The sequence below is a fragment of the Toxorhynchites rutilus genome, chromosome 3 (assembly GCF_029784135.1).
Source record: "Toxorhynchites rutilus septentrionalis strain SRP chromosome 3, ASM2978413v1, whole genome shotgun sequence".
NCBI lineage: Eukaryota > Metazoa > Arthropoda > Insecta > Diptera > Culicidae > Toxorhynchites > Toxorhynchites rutilus.
Window position 1 is genome coordinate 72,255,445 of NC_073746.1, and position 20,110 is coordinate 72,275,554.

General features: G+C 38.1%; 1 protein-coding gene and 1 long non-coding RNA gene across 3 annotated transcripts; one reads left to right on the forward strand and one right to left on the reverse strand.

Moving 5' to 3' along the window:
- The first annotated feature begins 8,060 nt into the window (after positions 1-8,060).
- On the forward strand, positions 8,061-9,758 carry LOC129777381 (uncharacterized). 2 transcript variants are annotated; one of them, XM_055783623.1, is made up of 2 exons: positions 8,061-9,432; positions 9,505-9,758. In XM_055783623.1, exons 1-2 carry the CDS (start codon positions 8,162-8,164, stop codon positions 9,566-9,568), a joined length of 1,335 nt encoding a protein of 444 aa, XP_055639598.1. In that variant the 5' UTR covers positions 8,061-8,161; the 3' UTR covers positions 9,569-9,758. The 2 variants fall into 2 exon arrangements, with proteins under 2 accessions (XP_055639598.1, XP_055639597.1); XM_055783622.1 differs by having other exon boundaries at positions 8,061-9,758.
- A 9,327-nt stretch (positions 9,759-19,085) lies between these two features.
- LOC129775673 (uncharacterized) lies at positions 19,086-20,093 on the reverse strand. The gene is made up of 4 exons (XR_008742995.1): positions 19,954-20,093; positions 19,630-19,892; positions 19,456-19,576; positions 19,086-19,394 (listed from the first exon to the last, which is right to left on the reverse strand). It is a non-coding gene; the product is annotated as an uncharacterized LOC129775673 (long non-coding RNA).
- Between the last annotated feature and the right edge of the window lie 17 nt (positions 20,094-20,110).

The following is a 20,110-nucleotide window of genomic DNA, read 5'->3' on the forward strand; positions in this document are numbered from 1 at the left end:
ACTGTGGATATAAACAAGCTGGCCTGCGGAAAAGTGGAAATGTTTACATTCGCATTTTTTCTGCTCGAGGGACAGCAAAAAGTATAAGTTCATATTACACTAAGATAAATAATTAGTCCATTTGATCAATTATTGACTAGATAACACCAATATGCTGTTCATTTTTATAAAAAAAAATTATTAGAGATTGTCCACATACCTCGTAATCAGAAAAAGCATGATTAAAGACTCCTCCTCAAACTCAGGGTTTGTTTCTGATCTCATCGTACACGGCTTTCTTGTTTTCTAGAACAACGTTGAGATAAAGAGTTTGAGATAATGCCTACAATGTGGTCTATATATTGCTGAAGAGGGAATTTAATAGCAGCGATACAGGCAGCTGGAAAATATGGCGAAGGGGAATTCGATTCGGTATAGCTAGTTAACATATCTGTTTATATAGCAGCCGGATGTCTAAATCGAATGCTACGAGAAAAAGTTGGTGTGGTTAAAATCGTGCATCAAGAAAATGCATAAGCTGTCACAGGGAACGTAACATTTTCGGAAGGCACAGGACTGCAAATTACATAACCTTCGCAATGTACTGAAAAATAAAATTAATCGAATACTTTTCAATGAATAATTTAAAGTTATTATTCATGAATCAAATTCCCGAACGAACACTTTTACAAAGGAACGTTTTTGACAAAACGCTTCATTCAGAATAGTCTTTGTGGCAATATAAACATAACATTAAATTCCCAGTACTGGAAAAAGAGTGTCACAATGAAGTACAAAAAAATTAACGATCTTGACAAACAAGTCCGTGATGTAATGTTTTTCGAGATGAAATATTACATCAACAGAACAACATTGCTTCCTTCTGAAAAAGGAATATAATAATACATTGTCGACTGTAAAAACCAACGGTGAAATCTATGACTAATTTCAAGTCTACTTTGAACCACTTCAATGCAAAATCGTTATATTATCATATTCATCGAGATGTTACTTCACATGCTTTCGTACTCACTTATTTCCAACAACGGTTTTATTCATTTGTCGTTTTTCTGGTATTAATTTTAATTTTTCATGCATTTATCGGTTGCGTATCACTATCTTTATTGTATTTTCAAGCATTTGGCAACATCAAACATCAAGCTACTTCAATGGCCCCATTGGTTCCTAGAGTTGGAGAAATATTAGAGCGAGAGCATGCTTTCACTACACAGGAGCGCGTTCACACGCTCACCGGCTTCATATTGAGCCATTGGTTTTTGCATAGCATCATCTTAAATTTTTTCATTGCTTCGTATGGAACCAACATCGAAAATTTATTGATATTAATATTTGTGCTTAGAGACGTCGGTTAATCGTTCGATTAATTCTAATAATCGATTCTAGTTAATCGAGTAATTTTGTATCGAACAATGAAAAATCGAAATATGAATACATCAAATAATTATCACAATAATTGCGATTAATTAAAGAGGGAGCCTTTTTTTTCAAAAAAATACAGTGCGAAATTTGTTTAACCGTTTGGTGTTTGTTTTTCCCGTGTTTCATCGAATATGCAAACTATTTACAGTTGAAGCATAAAAATAATTCCCTGGTGGTGGAGGAGACTGGGATGAAGAATTCAGCGTATGCAGGAGTAAAAGTGGTAGCATTCAAATTCAGAGTGCCAAGGAAAATATACCATACTAGTGGTCAATGATTCTATAAATATTCTTCTTATGGACCAAGCAGAAATTTTCAAACAAATCTGCTATTTTAACTTTTGAAGAACAGGTCTTTTTGAACAGAAAAAATTGTATGTTGGTGCAATAGAATTAGTATCATTTTCATGATGTGTTCTTCAAATGTGTTTTCAATCGTGCACAAAAAATCATGAAATAGTAAATTTATCAATACCATTTCATTCAAAAGCCATTATTTTGCGCCATGTTTATTTTAAAATTATATTTAATGTAGTTTCGAAAATTATGACATCATAACCTTTTCATTATAAATGTCTGTCCATTTTGATTACAAGAAATAAATATTCGCTGGATTAATCAAATACTGAAAGACAATTATTAGACAATTATTCGAATAAATCGAATATTTAAAAATAACCCCACGATTGATCGATAATCGAATAAACGAAAAATTTAGACATCTCTACATGTGCTTTTCTATCGAAATATTTACTGTTAAATATCGATAGTTGTTTTCGCGTCACTTCAATTGTCGCTTGAATTGTATTGTTTTATATTCCCAGCAAACATTAAATCGTATAACTTTGCACATGATAAGTTACATATAATTTCGTATCAAATCACAATCGCATAAAATATCAATCAAAATATCGATATATATATATATCTAAAATCGCATAAAATGCAAAAACACGATTTTCCATGTCATCGATGGATTGAGTGGTAACGTTGTCGTATCAAATCGCATATCAGTCCAAAAAGCATCGCATATCGTTATATACGGCTTTATATGCGTACAAAATATGGCATATACGTATATCGTCTCCACTTTTGTGTGTATATGCTAGTTATCTGTATCATATATCATACAAATGTGTCTTGGTTGTATGTATATCGCCTCCAATTATAGCTATTATAGCTATTTATACGACTTAATGTTTGCTGGGTTTAAACTCAATTTACGTATAACGTTCAATGGACGGGAAGAATAATGAAAGATATTGTTAAATAAAAACAGTATAGATTGAATACTGAGTTGGCCAACTTCTATTATAGGAGGTTTCAGGTTTTCTAATTCTAATTCAGGTTTGCTAACTCCATCAAACTGTGGAGACTTCCCAGCAAACATTAAATCGTATAATTTTGCACGTGCTAGGTCTTACAAGAAATCAGAATAAATTATAATCGCATATAATATCAATCAAAGTATGTATCGTGTATATTTGAAATCGCATAAAATGTAAAAACTCGATTTTATATACCATTATCAAATTAAGACGCAATTCGGTATAATAAACATCAGTTTTATGATGTACATTGTCATAAAAAATATTTAATCCACATCATATGCGTATATTACGCTGATGCAGTTTGTATGTCGTATAAGCGTATAATTTAAATCGATTCAGTACTGCAGTAAATCGTGTTGTATGTTGAAGAAAATCATGAAACAGTAAATCATATTAAATCGCAATAAAGAACATATGACATCATATTGAAAAGTCAATGAAATGCTTTAACATTTTTTTATCCCATTTATTTATTTAAGGCTCATTAGCATTTTAGCTGTAACAGAGCCGAATTTTAATCGTGTACATGTCACATGGTTATCATATCTATAATTAGTACATTACACAATTGCCATTCGCCAGTATTTCTTCTATACCATTCCATATGGTACACATTTACACAGTAGCAGCCCATTTAGGCGTAAGAGTTTTCTATCTGTTCTTCCATTATCCAGTTAGACCGGACAGCGGAGACAGTTGATTGATCATTGTTGAGTTATTTATAGAACAGCAGCCCGATGTGTCTTGCAGAGCAGAGCAGTTGTATGGATGAATCGATCTTATTTCGACCGTGGATCGATCTCCATCGCTGATGATTGTTGCGTGGACGTAGTTATTCTGTAACAACACAAGATGGTCAATGAGGGTCCTGAGTTTTGAACTCACGATCGATCGCTTACTAAGCGAACGCGCAACCAATGTGGCTACGGAGACCCCCGCGCTTTAACATTGACAAATTTAATTTTATATCAGCAATGTCTGAACACATACGGAAGAATAAAATAATTAAATTTAAAAATAGTGGCTCTTATAGTCGATTACTCACAAAACATCGCAACCGCTGGAGAGAAGCTAAACGGATCGAAACAAATATGAGCGAAACTCATAACCAATTAACAGATGAAAATGGAATGTTGAATGAATCACCAAAACAAAAAAATTGCGAAATTGCTGATGTTCGATGAAACATGCTTCTAATGAAACATGCAGAAAAACGATAATAAAGACGACCGGAGTTCGAACCCACATCGGATCAGTTTTCACCAAACATCAATCTGTGCCATTTTAAACATTTATATTCCACTCCCAACACAAGTAAATTTAATAATAATTATTTCTACAAATATAAATACTCATATATAAAAATGGCGGTTCGTGAGGCTATAATAAACATTTTACGAAAATATTTTGCGCCATTTGTTTTTTTTCTATGTCTAATAAATCGTATATGAGTATGGCAAAAGTCGTATTAGGTGCGTTGACAATTCATGAATATATTCATATTAGATCGCAATTCAATATCAACATAATTGCTATTATAGTCGGCCAAAGTTGCATATTCATCCAAACTAATTCGGTAAGCATTTGTCATGTATGTATATGGCCTCCACTTTTGCATGCATATGCCAATTAGGCGCATTATATGCCAACCAAAATTTAGGGCATATGATGTTATATATACGCTTGTTATGCGATGTTTACTGGGTTATCCAATATTGACATGCAATCCATTGAGCTTTAACTTGAGCTTGAGCTTGGGTAGACTGTACATTTCGTAATTGCTCTCCGTGATTGACCTAAATCAGTAGCAAACCATTCTCATTTTATAAGTTTAGGTGCATGTTACGTCGTTACGGTCACCAGGAAGGGAAGGGATAGTATGATACTCGCGGCCAGAAGGATCGCCTCTATAGCGTGGTTCTCTTGTGATTATTATGAAAGGGGTAGAGTTAAGAATCAGGATTTGCTGGGGTAAGTGACGTGATTATTTAAACGCGAACCCTCGACCACCCGACGAAACGAAATTCCGAACATCTCATACAGTAATTTACATTTAATTCGACATGCCGAGGCACCACTCAGTGTTGCATTTTAGGTGATTTTGACCTGTAATTGGACATTTTCGATGAGAGTGGTACAGTGTCGGCGTATAGTGGCGTTTTTCAATGCGCGGCCATAATTTGGGCCCCGAACGCGATGTTTACAAAAATGTCCAATTAAATGTGTCGCATTACAGGTCTGTCCAATTAGCAAAATGTCGCATTAAATGTAAATTACTGTATATCACAACACGTGGAAGGAATAATATGTAGGCAAACAAGAACTAAAAGTAAAATTCAATTTTTTTTATCACGTATACTCTCTATACAACTCCAATCGCAGCGACTGAAGGTTTTCTTGGGGCACCCTGAGAAGGCCATTAAGAGAACTACTTTAAAATCAATCGGACCAACGATATCCTCCATTATCCAACGTGCGTGTTTTTCATATAACTCCATTAGCGACGATGGAGGATTATTTTTGGGAAACCTGAGAAGGTCACGAAGAGACCCGTCTAAAATCAATCAGAACAGCTATATCTTCTATTTTTTCAACACACGCACTATCGTTGGGAAACCTTAGAAGGTCACTGAGAGAACGCCTCAAGAATTGATATTATTGTTTACTTCATAAAGGATCCAAACCTGAAATCATAGTCGGCTTTAAATACAGCCAATAACATAAGGACAATCGTGCTTATTCAATGAAATTTGGGCAAACGACCCCATCATTCTAGCAATTTGTGCGTAATGCTATGTAGTGTATGAAGAAGAAACATTTATCTTTGTATGTATGTTGGAATGAAATATGGAAAGTTATTTGACACCACTGCTCTTCTTCTTCTTGAATGGCGTTAACGTTCTCTGTGGAACTTTTGCCGTCTCGACGTATGCATTAACTAACGTCATTTATAAATGCTTTGTTGAGATTTCTTAAGCCAAATAACACGCCTTGAATGTATTCCGAGGAGCAAGCTCTAGAATACACGTGACCACAGTGCTGGACGAAAGAAATTTCTTTGACGAAAAATCCCTCGGCCAGAACGGGAATCGAACCCGAACACCCGGCATGATAATGCGTGACGTCAACCACTCGGCCACGGGACACCACTGCTCACTTAACCCAATTATCACGATGTTTTCTTGGTGGTAATACATTCACTACATAAACAGACTTCGCACTCATTTTCGAAAATAAAAGAACAAATAATTATACTTTGGTGAGCGACCCATATGACACAACAGTACACACGCGTCAACAAGAGAAATATCATACAAAAACCTGAGCACCCAACGATTGAGAGCGAAACAAAAACCATCATTTCCACCACCACATTCAAAACATGAAAATGACTTCATCAATATTTGACTCGGCCGATTCAATTAAAACATTTAATGCTCACTTCAGATGGGAAACAGAGCACAAAACGCGCCTCAAGCTTCAAGCCTCAAGCCGCCCAACCTACGAACGAATCTGACGATCCGCACAAACAGAATCGTTTTGGTTATCTTTCCAGGCATGATATCCTAAGGCCGAGGACACAGTGAAAGCGATGCGATGCGGGCGCGGGCTCATTTGCGGGAAAGCTCTTTCGTTCACGAATGCGGAAATCAAATGCAAACCGCCCGGACCTGACATAGTAAACGCGATGCGATGTGGATTTCAATGCGGCGAAACTGTTTGTGAAGTGTTTTGCCGCGAGTGAACGCAAGTGACGGTTGCTAGACGATTTATCTATAAATATCTTCACAACCGAACTCATCGAACGAAAATAAAAATCGATTTTATGAGAGAAAAAGTAAATTTCGTGTTATGGGTGCGTTCGTAATTCTTCGGATCGATTCCATCCACGACGTTTAGGCTAAGGTTACTTTGGATCGGAGTACGCACGAAAATTTGATTGTACGAAGAGAAACAAAAAAAAATTGTTCGATAACAGCTGAAAAATTCGAACGAAGCAAGGGAGAAGCAATGTAACCACACCAATACAACTCAATGTTGTTGTTTACTTTCACTATTGCATACAATTCGTACGACCATTTTTATGCATCCAGTGTCACCGCCGCCTTAAGTGCGATTCACATACAACATCCACGTCACGTTCACGTCACGTCACGTTACGTTGCGTCAATTATTCTCCCATGCAATTCTTATGAAAACATTCACATACACCGGCAACGGAAACTTCGACTTGCCGTTGATGGTGTATGTGAATACTTCCATAAGAATTGCATGGAAGAATAATTGACGCAACGTGACGTGACGGAACGTGAACGTGACGTGGATGTTGTATGTGAATGGCACTTTATTTGCAAGCGAGTAACGAACAACGTCTAATCGCGTATCAAAGCTATCAGGAAAATACATTCACATAAAAATGAGTATTGCCGTTGATTGTGGGAATAAATAATAATGCAGTAAGTTATTTCTAATTCGTCATACTCAGTGTCGTATTGGAGGAGATTTTGACCTGTAATTGGACTTCTAAGTGCGCTACACATACAACGTCCCGTCACTGTGAAGTCAACGTGAAGGAATGAAATTTCAAATATTCTTCCATGGAAATTGTATGGTAGCATTCACATATACAATCACCGTCAGCGTCGGCAAAATAAGTCCAAGAGAATAGTTGACGGGACGGTGACGGGACGTTGTATGTGTAGCGCACTTTAATTTGGGGTCATAATTTGGGTCCCAAACTCGATGTTTGAAAAAATGTCTAATTGGAGGCGAAAATGTCCAATTATTTATGTCGCATTACAGGTCTGTCCAATGAGCTAGATGTTGAATTATATACTGTACAACTTCATGTTTATAATTTTTATTTATTCCTATTTTTTTTTGAGTGTACGTTTTAATGAGTGCATTTTAACTTTGCCCTCAGCTTTGCGCAGTGGCGATATCGTAACCCAAGGCGCCTAGAAGTATATCCTAAGGTGGGCCAACTTGCTAAAACCACTCTTCAGCCATCTTGGAAGTCTACAGTGTTTTGTTTGTAAACAAAACACAATACGCTAGTGCCGAAGCTCGCTCGTGATCAGTCTGTCTCTTTCACGCTACAAGCAAATAATTCCCCTTCTGCTTTCTTCCGTACTGTTTTCATATACCGCTCCCCTAACCAACTTAGTGACGAAACGGCCTCACCTAGTACCATAGACCCGTCTTGATCGTAACCAATGAGGTACATCCGAGGTGCGATTATTGCTAGTTGAAAAAAAACTTTGCCCTCTATTGGATATTCATCTAACTAAAATCGTAAATAACCGCTGACCAAAACAATAACAAGCATTGCAAGTGTACGTGTTTATTTGAAAAGTTTACAGCTGTGCTGAAACAATTAAACTGGAGTCAAGAAAATAACATTCTGCTCCGATGGATCCCGAGGAATATAAAGTGTTGCACGAAAGTTGCATGCAAAACAACAACGGCACATCAGCAGTTCAAGTCTTTCTACACGTCGTGCCGTCGTACTTCGCTTTGTTCCATGCCGTTCAGCTCACTTCGGCAGCCGCAGTTACGCACATTCCAGGCCGGTTCATGTTGGAGTTTTGCCTGATAGTGTTACCCTTTGTGCTAATCGTCACAATATTGAGCCAGTCAGTCATGAAAATTACTATCACATTGGCTTTCACGACGATTATTGCCGTCGTTCATCAGATGAAGCACAAAACGCATTTCATGCCATTCGTGCAGATTCCTGGGAGGAAACCGCAGTTTGTCACGTTGTTGAGGGCAATGGTGAATGTGATGACCGCAGTCTGTATGTTGGCTGTGGATTTCAAAGTATTTCCTAGAGAGCTAGCCAAAACGGAAACGTTTGGATTTGGCTTGATGGATATTGGCGTCGGAATGTATGTGTTCACCAATGGAATCGTTTACAAGGTCAATAAGGAGCAGACACTCAACCTGAAAAGAGTTCGAGATGTATGTCTCAGCAGCTTCCCCCTCGTAGTATTGGGAGCAGCGCGGTTTTTCATCACGCAAGAGATAGACTATCAGCAGCACATCTCGGAATATGGTGTGCACTGGAATTTCTTTATCACATTAGCTATCATTAAGATAATTGGGACACTGATGATGGATGCCATCAAAGACCCGGAGATTGCAAAGTTCATCGCAATAACCATCCTCTGCTGCCACGAAATGCTACTGCATTTGGGTGTTTCACGTTACGTTCTCAGTGCGAAAGTTGGACGCTCGAACTTTGTGGACGCAAATAGGGAAGGCATTGCATCGATACCAGGTTATATCGCGCTGTACCTCGCTTCGGCTAACGTAGGATCTGTTATGCGACCATCGATGGAAATTCAACCAGCCAAAAAATTTATTCGCAACGCTGTTAAACTCAGTTTCATCGCTGGTGTCTGTTGGAAGATGATATATGTATGCGAGGATATGTTCGGCGTTTCGCGGAGACTCGCCAACATGGGTTATGTTTTCTGGATATTATCGCTTGGAACCACTTTGTGTGTTCTGTTTATGCTGCTGGAAGTTTTCATATACTTCGTTCGATTCGAGGAGCCGAAAACGCCAGAACAAATAATGAAGGGTGATGATTTCTGTATTCCTTATACGCCGCTGATATTGGAAGCTGTCAACGAAAACGGGTTGGCTTTCTTTCTGGCGGCGAATCTACTGACAGGGTTGGTAAATATAGTTTTCCAGACGATGCTACTGGAGAAGGCGGCAGCTTTGACTATCATTAGTTATTACAGTTTCATCCTTTGCGTAGCGGCTGTATTCATGCACGTGAACAAGATCAAACTGAAAGTTTGGTAACAAAGCAGTGATTTTTAGGCGATCAAATCTAGTCATTAAAAAGAAAGACACATTTAGCTTGTAGTGAAAACAGTTTAAAATATTGTCCATATACTTATTCCAAAAACTTCATTTGTAGCGTTGTAAGTACATCGAACTTCAATTCGATAACATTAAGACTTTTAATAAACCATTAAACCATTTTAATAAACCACCATTGTACAGTGCAAGCATTGCGATGACACGACCCATTTGACATTATAAGTATCATCAATCCTATCAGTTAAAGTGCGAGTATTCGGCACAATTATACGATATTTCGAGAACATTGTTCATTGTTTTTTCGTTAAAAATATTGAACATTGTGTTCCGTTGGCGCGAAGCGTAAATAGTAATCGATGTTCAGTTGGAATAAAACAACATAAGAAGTATGAATGCAAATAAACTTTTGCATATCAAATATGTATTCTATGTAATGTAGCAATTAATTTTCTGCAATTTGGGATTTGAAAAATCTTGAACGGACTGCGTGAAGTATTCAAATGATATCAAATGATAATTTTCGTTCAAAATTTTACACATGAAATCTCTCCTGAGATTTATGAAACTGATAAGAAAGCCGTTTCTCCATGCCAACTCAACATTGTGGTAGATGTCGACACTGTATCGCGAATTGGGTACATATCCAATGTCCTAGAAAAAAGGTAATGAAGATGGCAGAGTTTCAAATGACATAGCATGCGCTTTGTGCTCCCGTGGACGAGTGGTTAGCGTCATAACTAATATGCCGGGTGTTCGGGTTCGATTCCCTTTCTGGTCGGGGGAATTTTTCGTCAAAGAAATTTCCTCCGACTTGCAATGTGATCACGCGTATTCTAGAGCTTGCCACTCAGAATGCATTCAAGGCGTGTTATTTGGCATAGAAATCTCAACTAAGTACTAATAAAAATGACGCAAGTAATACTACGTTGAGACGGCGAAGTTCCTCTAGGAACGTTAGTGCCATTGAAGAAGAAGAAGAAGCATGCGCTGCCAAACTATTTCTCAAATAGTGACGTCAGTCATTGTGTTTATTTTTGATTGCCCACCGCATCCGTGTGAAAATGCTTTTTTCAATAAACGTGTTATAAATGAAAAACATACATATTATTGATGTTCCCGCGTATTATAAACATAATGTGATAGCGTGCAGTGGACATTTGTGAAATCACGTCGAAGGAAACTAACAGAAGTGATATTTTAGTGAAACATTTTCACTCCTCCACGGCCATAGAAACAAACGAACTTTCCTTATTTTAACGATAACATATTAATATTACTGTGGCTCTTAGTGTGGGTGTGTGTGATGTGAGAAGATAGTCTTTAATTAAGCAGTGTTTCACTGAAAATGTTACTGCTTTCGAAGACTAGAACTACGACTACGCTCTGGGGTTTTCACCATATTAATAAGGGAAATAGACCACAATACAATTGTCATCTGTTAAAAGACAAAAAGTTGCAAGATTTCATGAGAAATTTGACTCAAACCATCATGAAACCGTGAGTATTTTGAACATTCTTTTGTTTCTTCCGTATACACTTCGTAAAGAACGCAAATAATTACGAAACCATATTTTGGTCGCCAATACAAATATACTTCGCCTACTGCTTCACCTCGATATTTACTCATTGGTACATATCATAGGGATGCCAGTTTTTAAATGATTGAATATACAGTAAGTTACATTTAATGCGACATTTAGCTAATTGGACAGACCTATAATGCAACATATTTAATTCGACATTTTTACCTCTAGTTGGTTATGGCCCCACATTGAAAGTAACCACCAGACGTCGACACTGTACCATTCTTATCGCCAATATCCAACTACAGGTCTCCTCCAATGCGACACTGAGTGGTGCCTCGGCATGTGGCATTAAATGTAAATTACTGCAGTTTGAAAAAAATTCTAAAATATTTTTATAGATGTAAGCAAAAAATAAAAAAAAATCAATGAAAATATGAAATATCACCCATAGGGTAAGGTGACATTGGCTCGGAGTATTCACGAAAATTTGATTGTAAGAATAGAAACAAACAATTTTGTTCGATAGAAGCTGACGAATTCCAACGAAGCAAGGGGAAGCAATGTAACCACACCAATACAAGTCAATGTGGTTGTTTACTTTCACTATTGTATACAATTCGTACGACCACTTTTCTGCATCCAGTGTCACCGCTGCCTTATTCTCATTTTCGAACTAGTAGGAAACGTATGCAAATCCCATCCTTGTTTTCGTACGAGCCATTCGTCGTATTTTCAATTTACGGTCGTACTAGATCAAGTTATTGGTGTACTACCAACGTCCTGGAAAAAAGGTAATGAAGATGGTCGAGTTTCGAGCGACATAGCATGCGCTGCCATAACTATTTCGCAAATAGTGACGTCAGTCGTTGTGTTTATCTTTGATTGCCCACCGCATCCATGTGAAAATGCTATTTTCAAGAAGTAATTTATCAATTAAAAACGTTATTTTTTGTAGAGCTCCCGCTGACTATGAGGCTAAAGTGTTATCGTGGAGTGAATATTAGTGAAATCACGTCGAAAAAGACGGATAAAAGTGATATTTCCATGCGGCATTTTCACTCCCCCACTCCCCCAAGTTTCATTATTTTACCGTTATGTAGTTGATATTTCGAAGGCTGTGTATGTTGTGAGATAATAAGCGCCAATTAATCAAAATTTCACCGAAAATGTTACTGTTTTTCGAGAACTAAGCATACGACTGCTCACTGGAACTTTTACCACATGAATAATCGAAATAAGCCACGATATAATTGCCATCTGTTAAAAAACAACCAGTTGAATTATCTCATGAGAATTTTGGCTCAAATTATCATGCAACCGTGAGTACTTGCAACATTGTTTTGTTTCTTCCATATACATTCCATATTGAATGCAAATAATTACGACACGATATTTTGTTTGCCAATACAGATACACTTCGCCTACTGCTCCACCTCTATATGTACATTGGTGTACTACATTATCGACATCGTTGACAGTCATGAGGTGTTTACGTATCGAACATGTTTAATTTATGATACAGAGTTATCTAAACGTTGGAGTTTATTTTTGTGGTTTTGATTTGTGCAGCTGAATAAAAACGAGATATAGAGCTGGTGAGATTTCTTAAAACATGTCCGGACTATTTGTACTCTGAATAATATGATTGTTCGAAATTGTTGAACGCAGATAATCTTCCGCTATTGCGGATTGCCGGCTATCATACTATCGGACATGCAATCCGTGTGTATCCGCCCTATTCGTTATACGACTAGTCGGCTATTGACATTGAGAAAATCCCTGCTCTGCAACCGCCGTCCGGTAGCAACAGATGACCCTATAGTGTCAAATTTTGCAGCAAGGTTCTGTCGCAATTACGAGTTCTGCAACCGGAACCAAGATGTTACTGTGAAAAACTACGTGAGTGCAGATGAACAACGACACCAAGATGAAGCAAACGAGAAAGAGCCAGAATGGGTGTCGGCAGGACCGAATGCGCCGAATGCTCATGAAAAACAACTGAACAACAGCAACAGTCAACCCAACAGGCGCGCCATCCATCCCAATGTGAGCTTCAGTTTCATACCCAATCCATAATGCAGAACGCTTTGCTCCGTAAAAAAAAGACGGGTGGGTAATGTCGGGGACATAACCGGAGAAACGTAGGACTACACCAAGGGGTGTCCATTATTCGAATATCATGGAGCACAGATCCCAGAATTACCAACTTTTCATGCACAAAATTAAAGAGAAAAATAACAGGATAGAGTAAAACCTCAGCACACGACAAATTATGATTGTTTCGAATTTGCATCTAAACACTCAAACGCGGTGCAAATGTTGTAGGGGTTATTGTTCAGCCCGCAACGAACACACACTTAATGGCAAGCATATCGTAATAAAAATTTACCGGCATTCCTCATGAATAACTGTATTCTACTAGTCAAGTATTGCATTTGATACCCATATTGATGGGGCTTTGAGAAAATATATAATCCGCTGTTTTCTAGTGAGCGCCATCTTGGATTTTCAAGATCATGAAATACACAGTTTATAATGACTGCAGAGATAAAGGTGTGTTCCAAATTTCAGATCAATCGGTCACCAGGAAGGGAGTCAAATTTCAATTAATATGGTACAGCGCTATAGACAAACATGTTACATACAAACATGTCACAGCTGAATAAAACCGTTTAAAAACTCCAGCTTTCAATCGAATCAAGCGGGTTTAGCCTCTCCTAAACTCGGCGCGATGCTTCCAACTCTTTTAACACACTTCGATAGGCTCTCCTGCTCCAGATCGCATAGAAACTCCTGTATCTACTTTATGCGGTATCGCACCGCATACATCCCCTGCAAATGCAGCGATATCTCTTATGCTCAAAATCAATCTCAAGATAGCGTCTTTCCTGCTTGGCGTCCGATGATAGAATGTGGCCAGGCACCACTATCGCTCACTTTATATAGCCATACAGTTAACGTTGTAGCGACCGCATATATTTATTCATAATCTCTTTTTCGTCCTCCACCTTCACCTTGTCCATACGTTTCCCCCGTACCCGTGGTTGTTTGTAATGAATAGCTTTTCGCTGCGGGAGCGCACACAAAATGTATGGGAAAGTGGGGAATTCTTTCTTTCTTCATCAATTTGAACTTTATATGAGTTGAGAACCCGTAATGTGGAGCATATAAACAATTACTGAGGATATTTCCTATCAATGTGTGCAATTGGAACCAAAATCCATTCATTAATTGAGGAGGTATTAGCGTTCAAAAACTGAACACTTTTTCATACTGAAATATTGAAATGGGCCCCCATATTGAACGGTTAGACGTAGTCCTACGTCAAAAACTGCAGGATCAACGCAAGGTGCTTTGTGATTAGAACAGTCGAATTGCTGCCGCTGCTGCAGTGGCGAACGGGAACTAAATGCAACTGTGCAGCAGCTCGTACAATCGATTTGTCCAAATGTGCAGCGGAGCATTTCAGTTTTTAGCCAAACTGCTAACAATTGTAATCCTTTCAATCAACTCTTCCCAGCCTTTGACATATATTCTAATGGAACACATTTATCTGCACAGCCGACTCTGCAGGAGCGTCACGCAAAAAATGTATCAAAAGAAACATGGTGGACCCACGAGCGCTAGAAGTTCTCAGAAAGCATCGAATTTTACAGATCAATTCTTACATGTAAAGGTAGGTTTAGAGTTCCCGTGAACGTGAACGCGGACAAACACTTTTTTGTTAATTCATCAGCCCATATATAAAACGCGAGGAAAACATCTTGAAACGATAGGAAGAAACATTTTCTAGTTAAAAAACATGTTTAAACGCAATTCATATTGATAAAAGAGGATTGATTCAATATTTCACAACGATTCTGAATTTCCACCGTGGAATCGAGATGTTGGTGAACTCACCATAGTTCACCGACTTCGGTGAACGTGAACGTGGAAACAGTGGTGAATATAGACGTCAAAATGTTTCCTCGTTCATGTTCACGTTCGAATGTCCCAAGGCATTCTGAAAATTATTTCACCGTGAACTGTAAAAGGATATGTTTAGCAATTCTCATGTTTTCAATGAAAATTTTGATATGGATGCTATTTCATTTAAACAGATCTCTGCACGGGTTGAAAAACTTCGTTGCTTCGGGTTGATTCATGAACAACTGTATATTTTATCCGAATTACTTTATTGAAGCTCAATGTTTATATACTTCACGTTCACTGCCGAACTTTTAATATGAACGTGAACGTGAACGAAAACGTTCTATTCACCACGATTTTTTGAGTTGTTTGTTCGCAATATAGTTCACCGTGAAATGATCATACTATTCCACCACCTGTTCAAGTTCACGTTCACGGGAACTCTAAACCAGGCTTAACGAGAGAACTGGATTCTAACAATCGGTCTGATTCTACGCGGCGTGTGTGGTGAGATGACAATTGTCACATCACCAACACGCAACTCTCCTCACTCTTTTCCTACAGTCGTATCGGATGCCGTGAGAGGTACATTCTATGTAAGTGAGAGGAGGAACTGCAAGTGACAAGGTGTTTATTCTACTGGTTGCCAAAGTTGATCAGAGATGCCACATTCGCACATATGTCTAAGAATTTGCAAACATTTAATTTTTGTCACAACCTTTTTTTCTTGCTGCAGGCTCTTTGAAATAGTGACAAAACATTATTGGTTCCAAATGATAAACGAAGCTGGTCAGTTTTGCAGATTTGTATCTCATAAATATTAGAAAAAAACATCTGGCATCCCAGAATTTCATTTATTTCACTCAGAGAGGTCAGATATTTGTTTTGCTACAGCCAGTGCATTTTCGTTGTGTACTGGGACATTCTGCCGAATTTGCGGCCATTTGATTGGGATTTAGTTTGCTCAAGCAGAGTGAAACAGATTATTGTTTTCTTTCGTTTGTTTTTGTCGTAGTTGCTGCTGCTCCTTGCGCTCTCAGTGTTCAATTGTTGCCCTGGCTCCGGCGTTTATCACGGCTCCTTGAATGGATATGTGGTTCGGTGATGATGACTCGCTGCTGTATAGATTAAACGCAAGATCCATGTAAAATATATAGTGTAGAATAAATTAATTGTTTTCATGTAATGGAATTATTTTCGGAGTGCTTATTCGTCCGATCCAAGGATAACAGATTCACTACCGCTTTCAAAGGAAATTCAAACTGCTTGCAATTTGCCACACGCTCTGTGAAAATTGATGATAAATTGAATTAAATGATACATACAATACCATAACTATCGATTCTTTACGACCATAAACGACACTTACTATTTCTCTCCCACTTTTCATTTGTTTTTGTGTGCTGTCGACACCTCAAGGCATATCGACGATTGTCACCTAGAATTCCCAGTTCATGTGACAATGGTCACGTATATTTGAGAGCGAGAATACGGTGAGAGTTCATGCAAGTGAGATTTCTCACGGCATACGCCTGGTGGAATCGCGTGAAATACGTGACAATCGTCATCTCACCTCACACGCCACGCAGAATCAGGCCGAATGCATTTACCAGTGCAGAAATGGTTATCTCTTGCAACACTCAAATATAATGCTGCTTCTACTATATATTACCGTTTCTGATTACATTTTTATATGTTTGTGGTTGTTCTTTTTTATTACTTTTTATAATAACGTGCTTCGGATGATCATATTTTTTTATGCAAGCGGAATTTTGATAGAAATTCTCACTGTCTGATTTATATTTTGCAAAATTGTATCGATTAATTTGTTGTAGTTTATTAGCATAAGACGATTACAGGAATATAAATTACAGGAACGAATGTTCATTCTAATTTATTTCGTCTTGAAGCTAAGGTCGCGATCGGAATATCTCACTTGGTGGACTTGTTTCACGTGGACAAACATTTGCGGACGAGTGTAGTACTCCATTGGACGATATTCACATCTGAACTAACGCACATTCTCATGTCGCTTCCTGTGAGTTTTGAGGGCCAATTTCTGCTCGATAGACAATCCACAGGTGTCTCACATAAAGTCGCGATGCTTTTATTATTTATTTTTTTATTATTTTTAATACATTTTACCAATGTAAACATACTCACTTCAAATGTTTCTCCATATGAACTTCTTTGGATAATACGTTTTAAAATTATCGCTTGAATATCGTTTTGACTTTACTTTGACTACCAATGTTCCTAATCGAATCTCGAATGAAAACAAAACAGAAGTGAAAAAATAAAAAGCATCTGTCATCGATGTCGATAATATAGTTTATCCAAATGAGTTTAGTACACAAAAATACGGCCGTAAATCAGAATGGCTTTTTATTATGACGTATCGTATCCGACGAATAAATATACGGATACGGCTGTAAATGAGAATAAGGCTAGACGCAAATTGGGAAGCGTATAGCGCTCGTAAGCGAACACGAGACTACCAACACGACTCATACGTGCCACAAACGTAGCGTGGTGAAGCGCATATTGAGTCGCAGTTTGGTGTAAATAACGTGCCACTCGTCTACAATATCTGATTCACACAGAGTTACGCGATATATTTATTCACTAATACAACCACCCGACCGGTTTATAATTGTTCACCAACACAACCACCATTACTGGCACGACCAGCACGAGAAACTGTGGTTCAGCCACAGCGTCACGCGAATCGTGTCTCACGAGCGCTCTACCACCTCGCGTCATCTGGCCAATTTGCGCCGTTCTATCTTGGGTGAATAAAGTGCGATTCACATACAACATACACGTCACGTTCACGTCCCGTCACGTCACGATACGTCAATGATTCTACAATGCAATTCTCATGAAAACATTCACATACACCAGCAACGTAACGACCCGTCAGCATACGTTCAACGAAAACGACCGGCAGGGTTTGTAGAAAAGAATAATTGACGGAGACGGACGGCTCGTTTGGTTTTTGTCTGGGTTTTGTGTCTCGGCTTTTGTTTTGATTTGGTTGTACAGTAATTTACATCTACATCGACATTAAGCTAATTGAACAGATCTGTGATGCAACACGTTTAATTAGACATTTTTACCTCTAGTTGGACATTTTTGTAAACATAGAGTTCGGGGCCCAAATTATGACCCCACATTGAAAGTCGCCACCAGTCGCAAATGTCCAATTACCGGCCACCAATGCGACACTGAGTGGTGCCTCAGCATATCGCTTTATAAGTAACTTACTGTACCTTTTATGCCAACATATCTCTTAGCTCCAAATTTCGGAGTGGAAATCATTCGCGACTAGTTGAAAGAATTATTCTATTTATTATTATTGTTGCATAAGGGTCGGACTACGGGGTTTAAGCATTTAAATAATTTAATTCAATGATTCTCATTGAATTTTTCAAAATTTAGAACTGATTCTAGGCATGCTGATTTGAAAGAGGGCATTGCAATTTAAAATTGTTGTAGGTGGCGACACCATGAATAAAATTAAATAAATCATTCGTTTGGCATTTGACGTGACGGTGCTGGTGGAAGCATTGACTGCATGTGTGAATTGGTGGAGACGTTGACGGAACGTAGACGTTCTTCTCCGTAACGTGCTATGTGAATCGCACATAATTCGTCCCTTTACCACTGCGGAAGCCAAACTGCGTTTTTGACGGACCACTCGTCTAAACAAAGTAGAATCATTTTCCCTAACAATTTACGGATACACCATAACGTTGTTATCGGTCTATAGGAATTGGGTGTCTCCTAAAATTGTTCTTTTGAATGCAACTGAACGGGTTTACCGTTAAAAGAAATAGTACTGATTTTACACGAAGAAAGAATAAAGTTAGTTAGAAATCGACAACACTTCCACATCATCATTATCCAAGATGCTAAACTATAGGTGTTTCGTTCTTGACACTTTCATGACAATACGTGAGACGAGTTGCGAGACGTAGCTTTCTGCATTGTTTACTTTTTGTTTGGTTGTGTCGTTATGGTTTCATATCAACTCGCTGAGAAAAACAACTGAGTAAAGAAATAAGCAAATATATATTCGTGAAAAATAGTGTACTAGAGCTGCAATAAGGTATTTATATTACATATTATTCAATAGTTTTGGGGGACAGTGAGGATTTGAAGAGCTTGTGAGTGTGATTAAAGTGCTATAAGTCTAAGAAATCTGTTGTCCAACTCCTCCACAGATAATCGTTCATCTCGCGGTTCTCTATCATGCCAAAATTATATTGTGAATATCTTATTTTCTTCAGATGCCGTATTATTGTGCAGTAAAAGGATGCGGAAACAACCATGTGAAGAAGCCATACCAGCTGCTACTGATTATTTTCCTGTAATATATGGAAAATTAGCAACACAAAAGTAAAATTAATTCAAAAAGTAAACACGAACCTGTTGCAATCATCGTCAACCTCCTTGTGCTCTAGCATTTGAGCAAAACCAATTACTTTCAACAACTCTTTCCGGATCTTCTGGCGTGATCGATAGTCGTGATTCCAACAGTTTATTTCACCTGTAATATATTAGCAACACAAAAGTCCACTAATTTGAAAAATAAACACGAACCTGTTGCAATCATTGTCAACCTCCTTTTGCTCTAGCAAAACCAATTACTTGTAACAGCCCTTCCGGATCTTCTGGATCTGGTAATCTCGCAATCAGCGCTATTTCTTGTCACCGTCGCCGTAAGTACTTTTTTCCCCGCCGATAGGATCCAAACAGAAGTACATCTTGCTTGGAAAAAAAGCATTGATTGCGCGGCTAGAACCTAAAACATACTCAAAACATCCTTCTGCACTGTTTTTAATTCGACCGCTGATTGTAGATATCTGAAAAAGTAGAAGCAATTATGAGAAATTGTTATACGAAAAAATCCAGAAAATTACCTACCTACAGTAAAGCGCGAGCAGCTATTTTGCCGACGAATGCATTTGTCACCAAAAGATATGATATGTTTTGTAAACAAATTTGTTTTTTCACGAGCAATGGCCGAACAGCAATTTTGACATTGCGGTCCACCTATAGTATAGCACCTTGATCATTATCA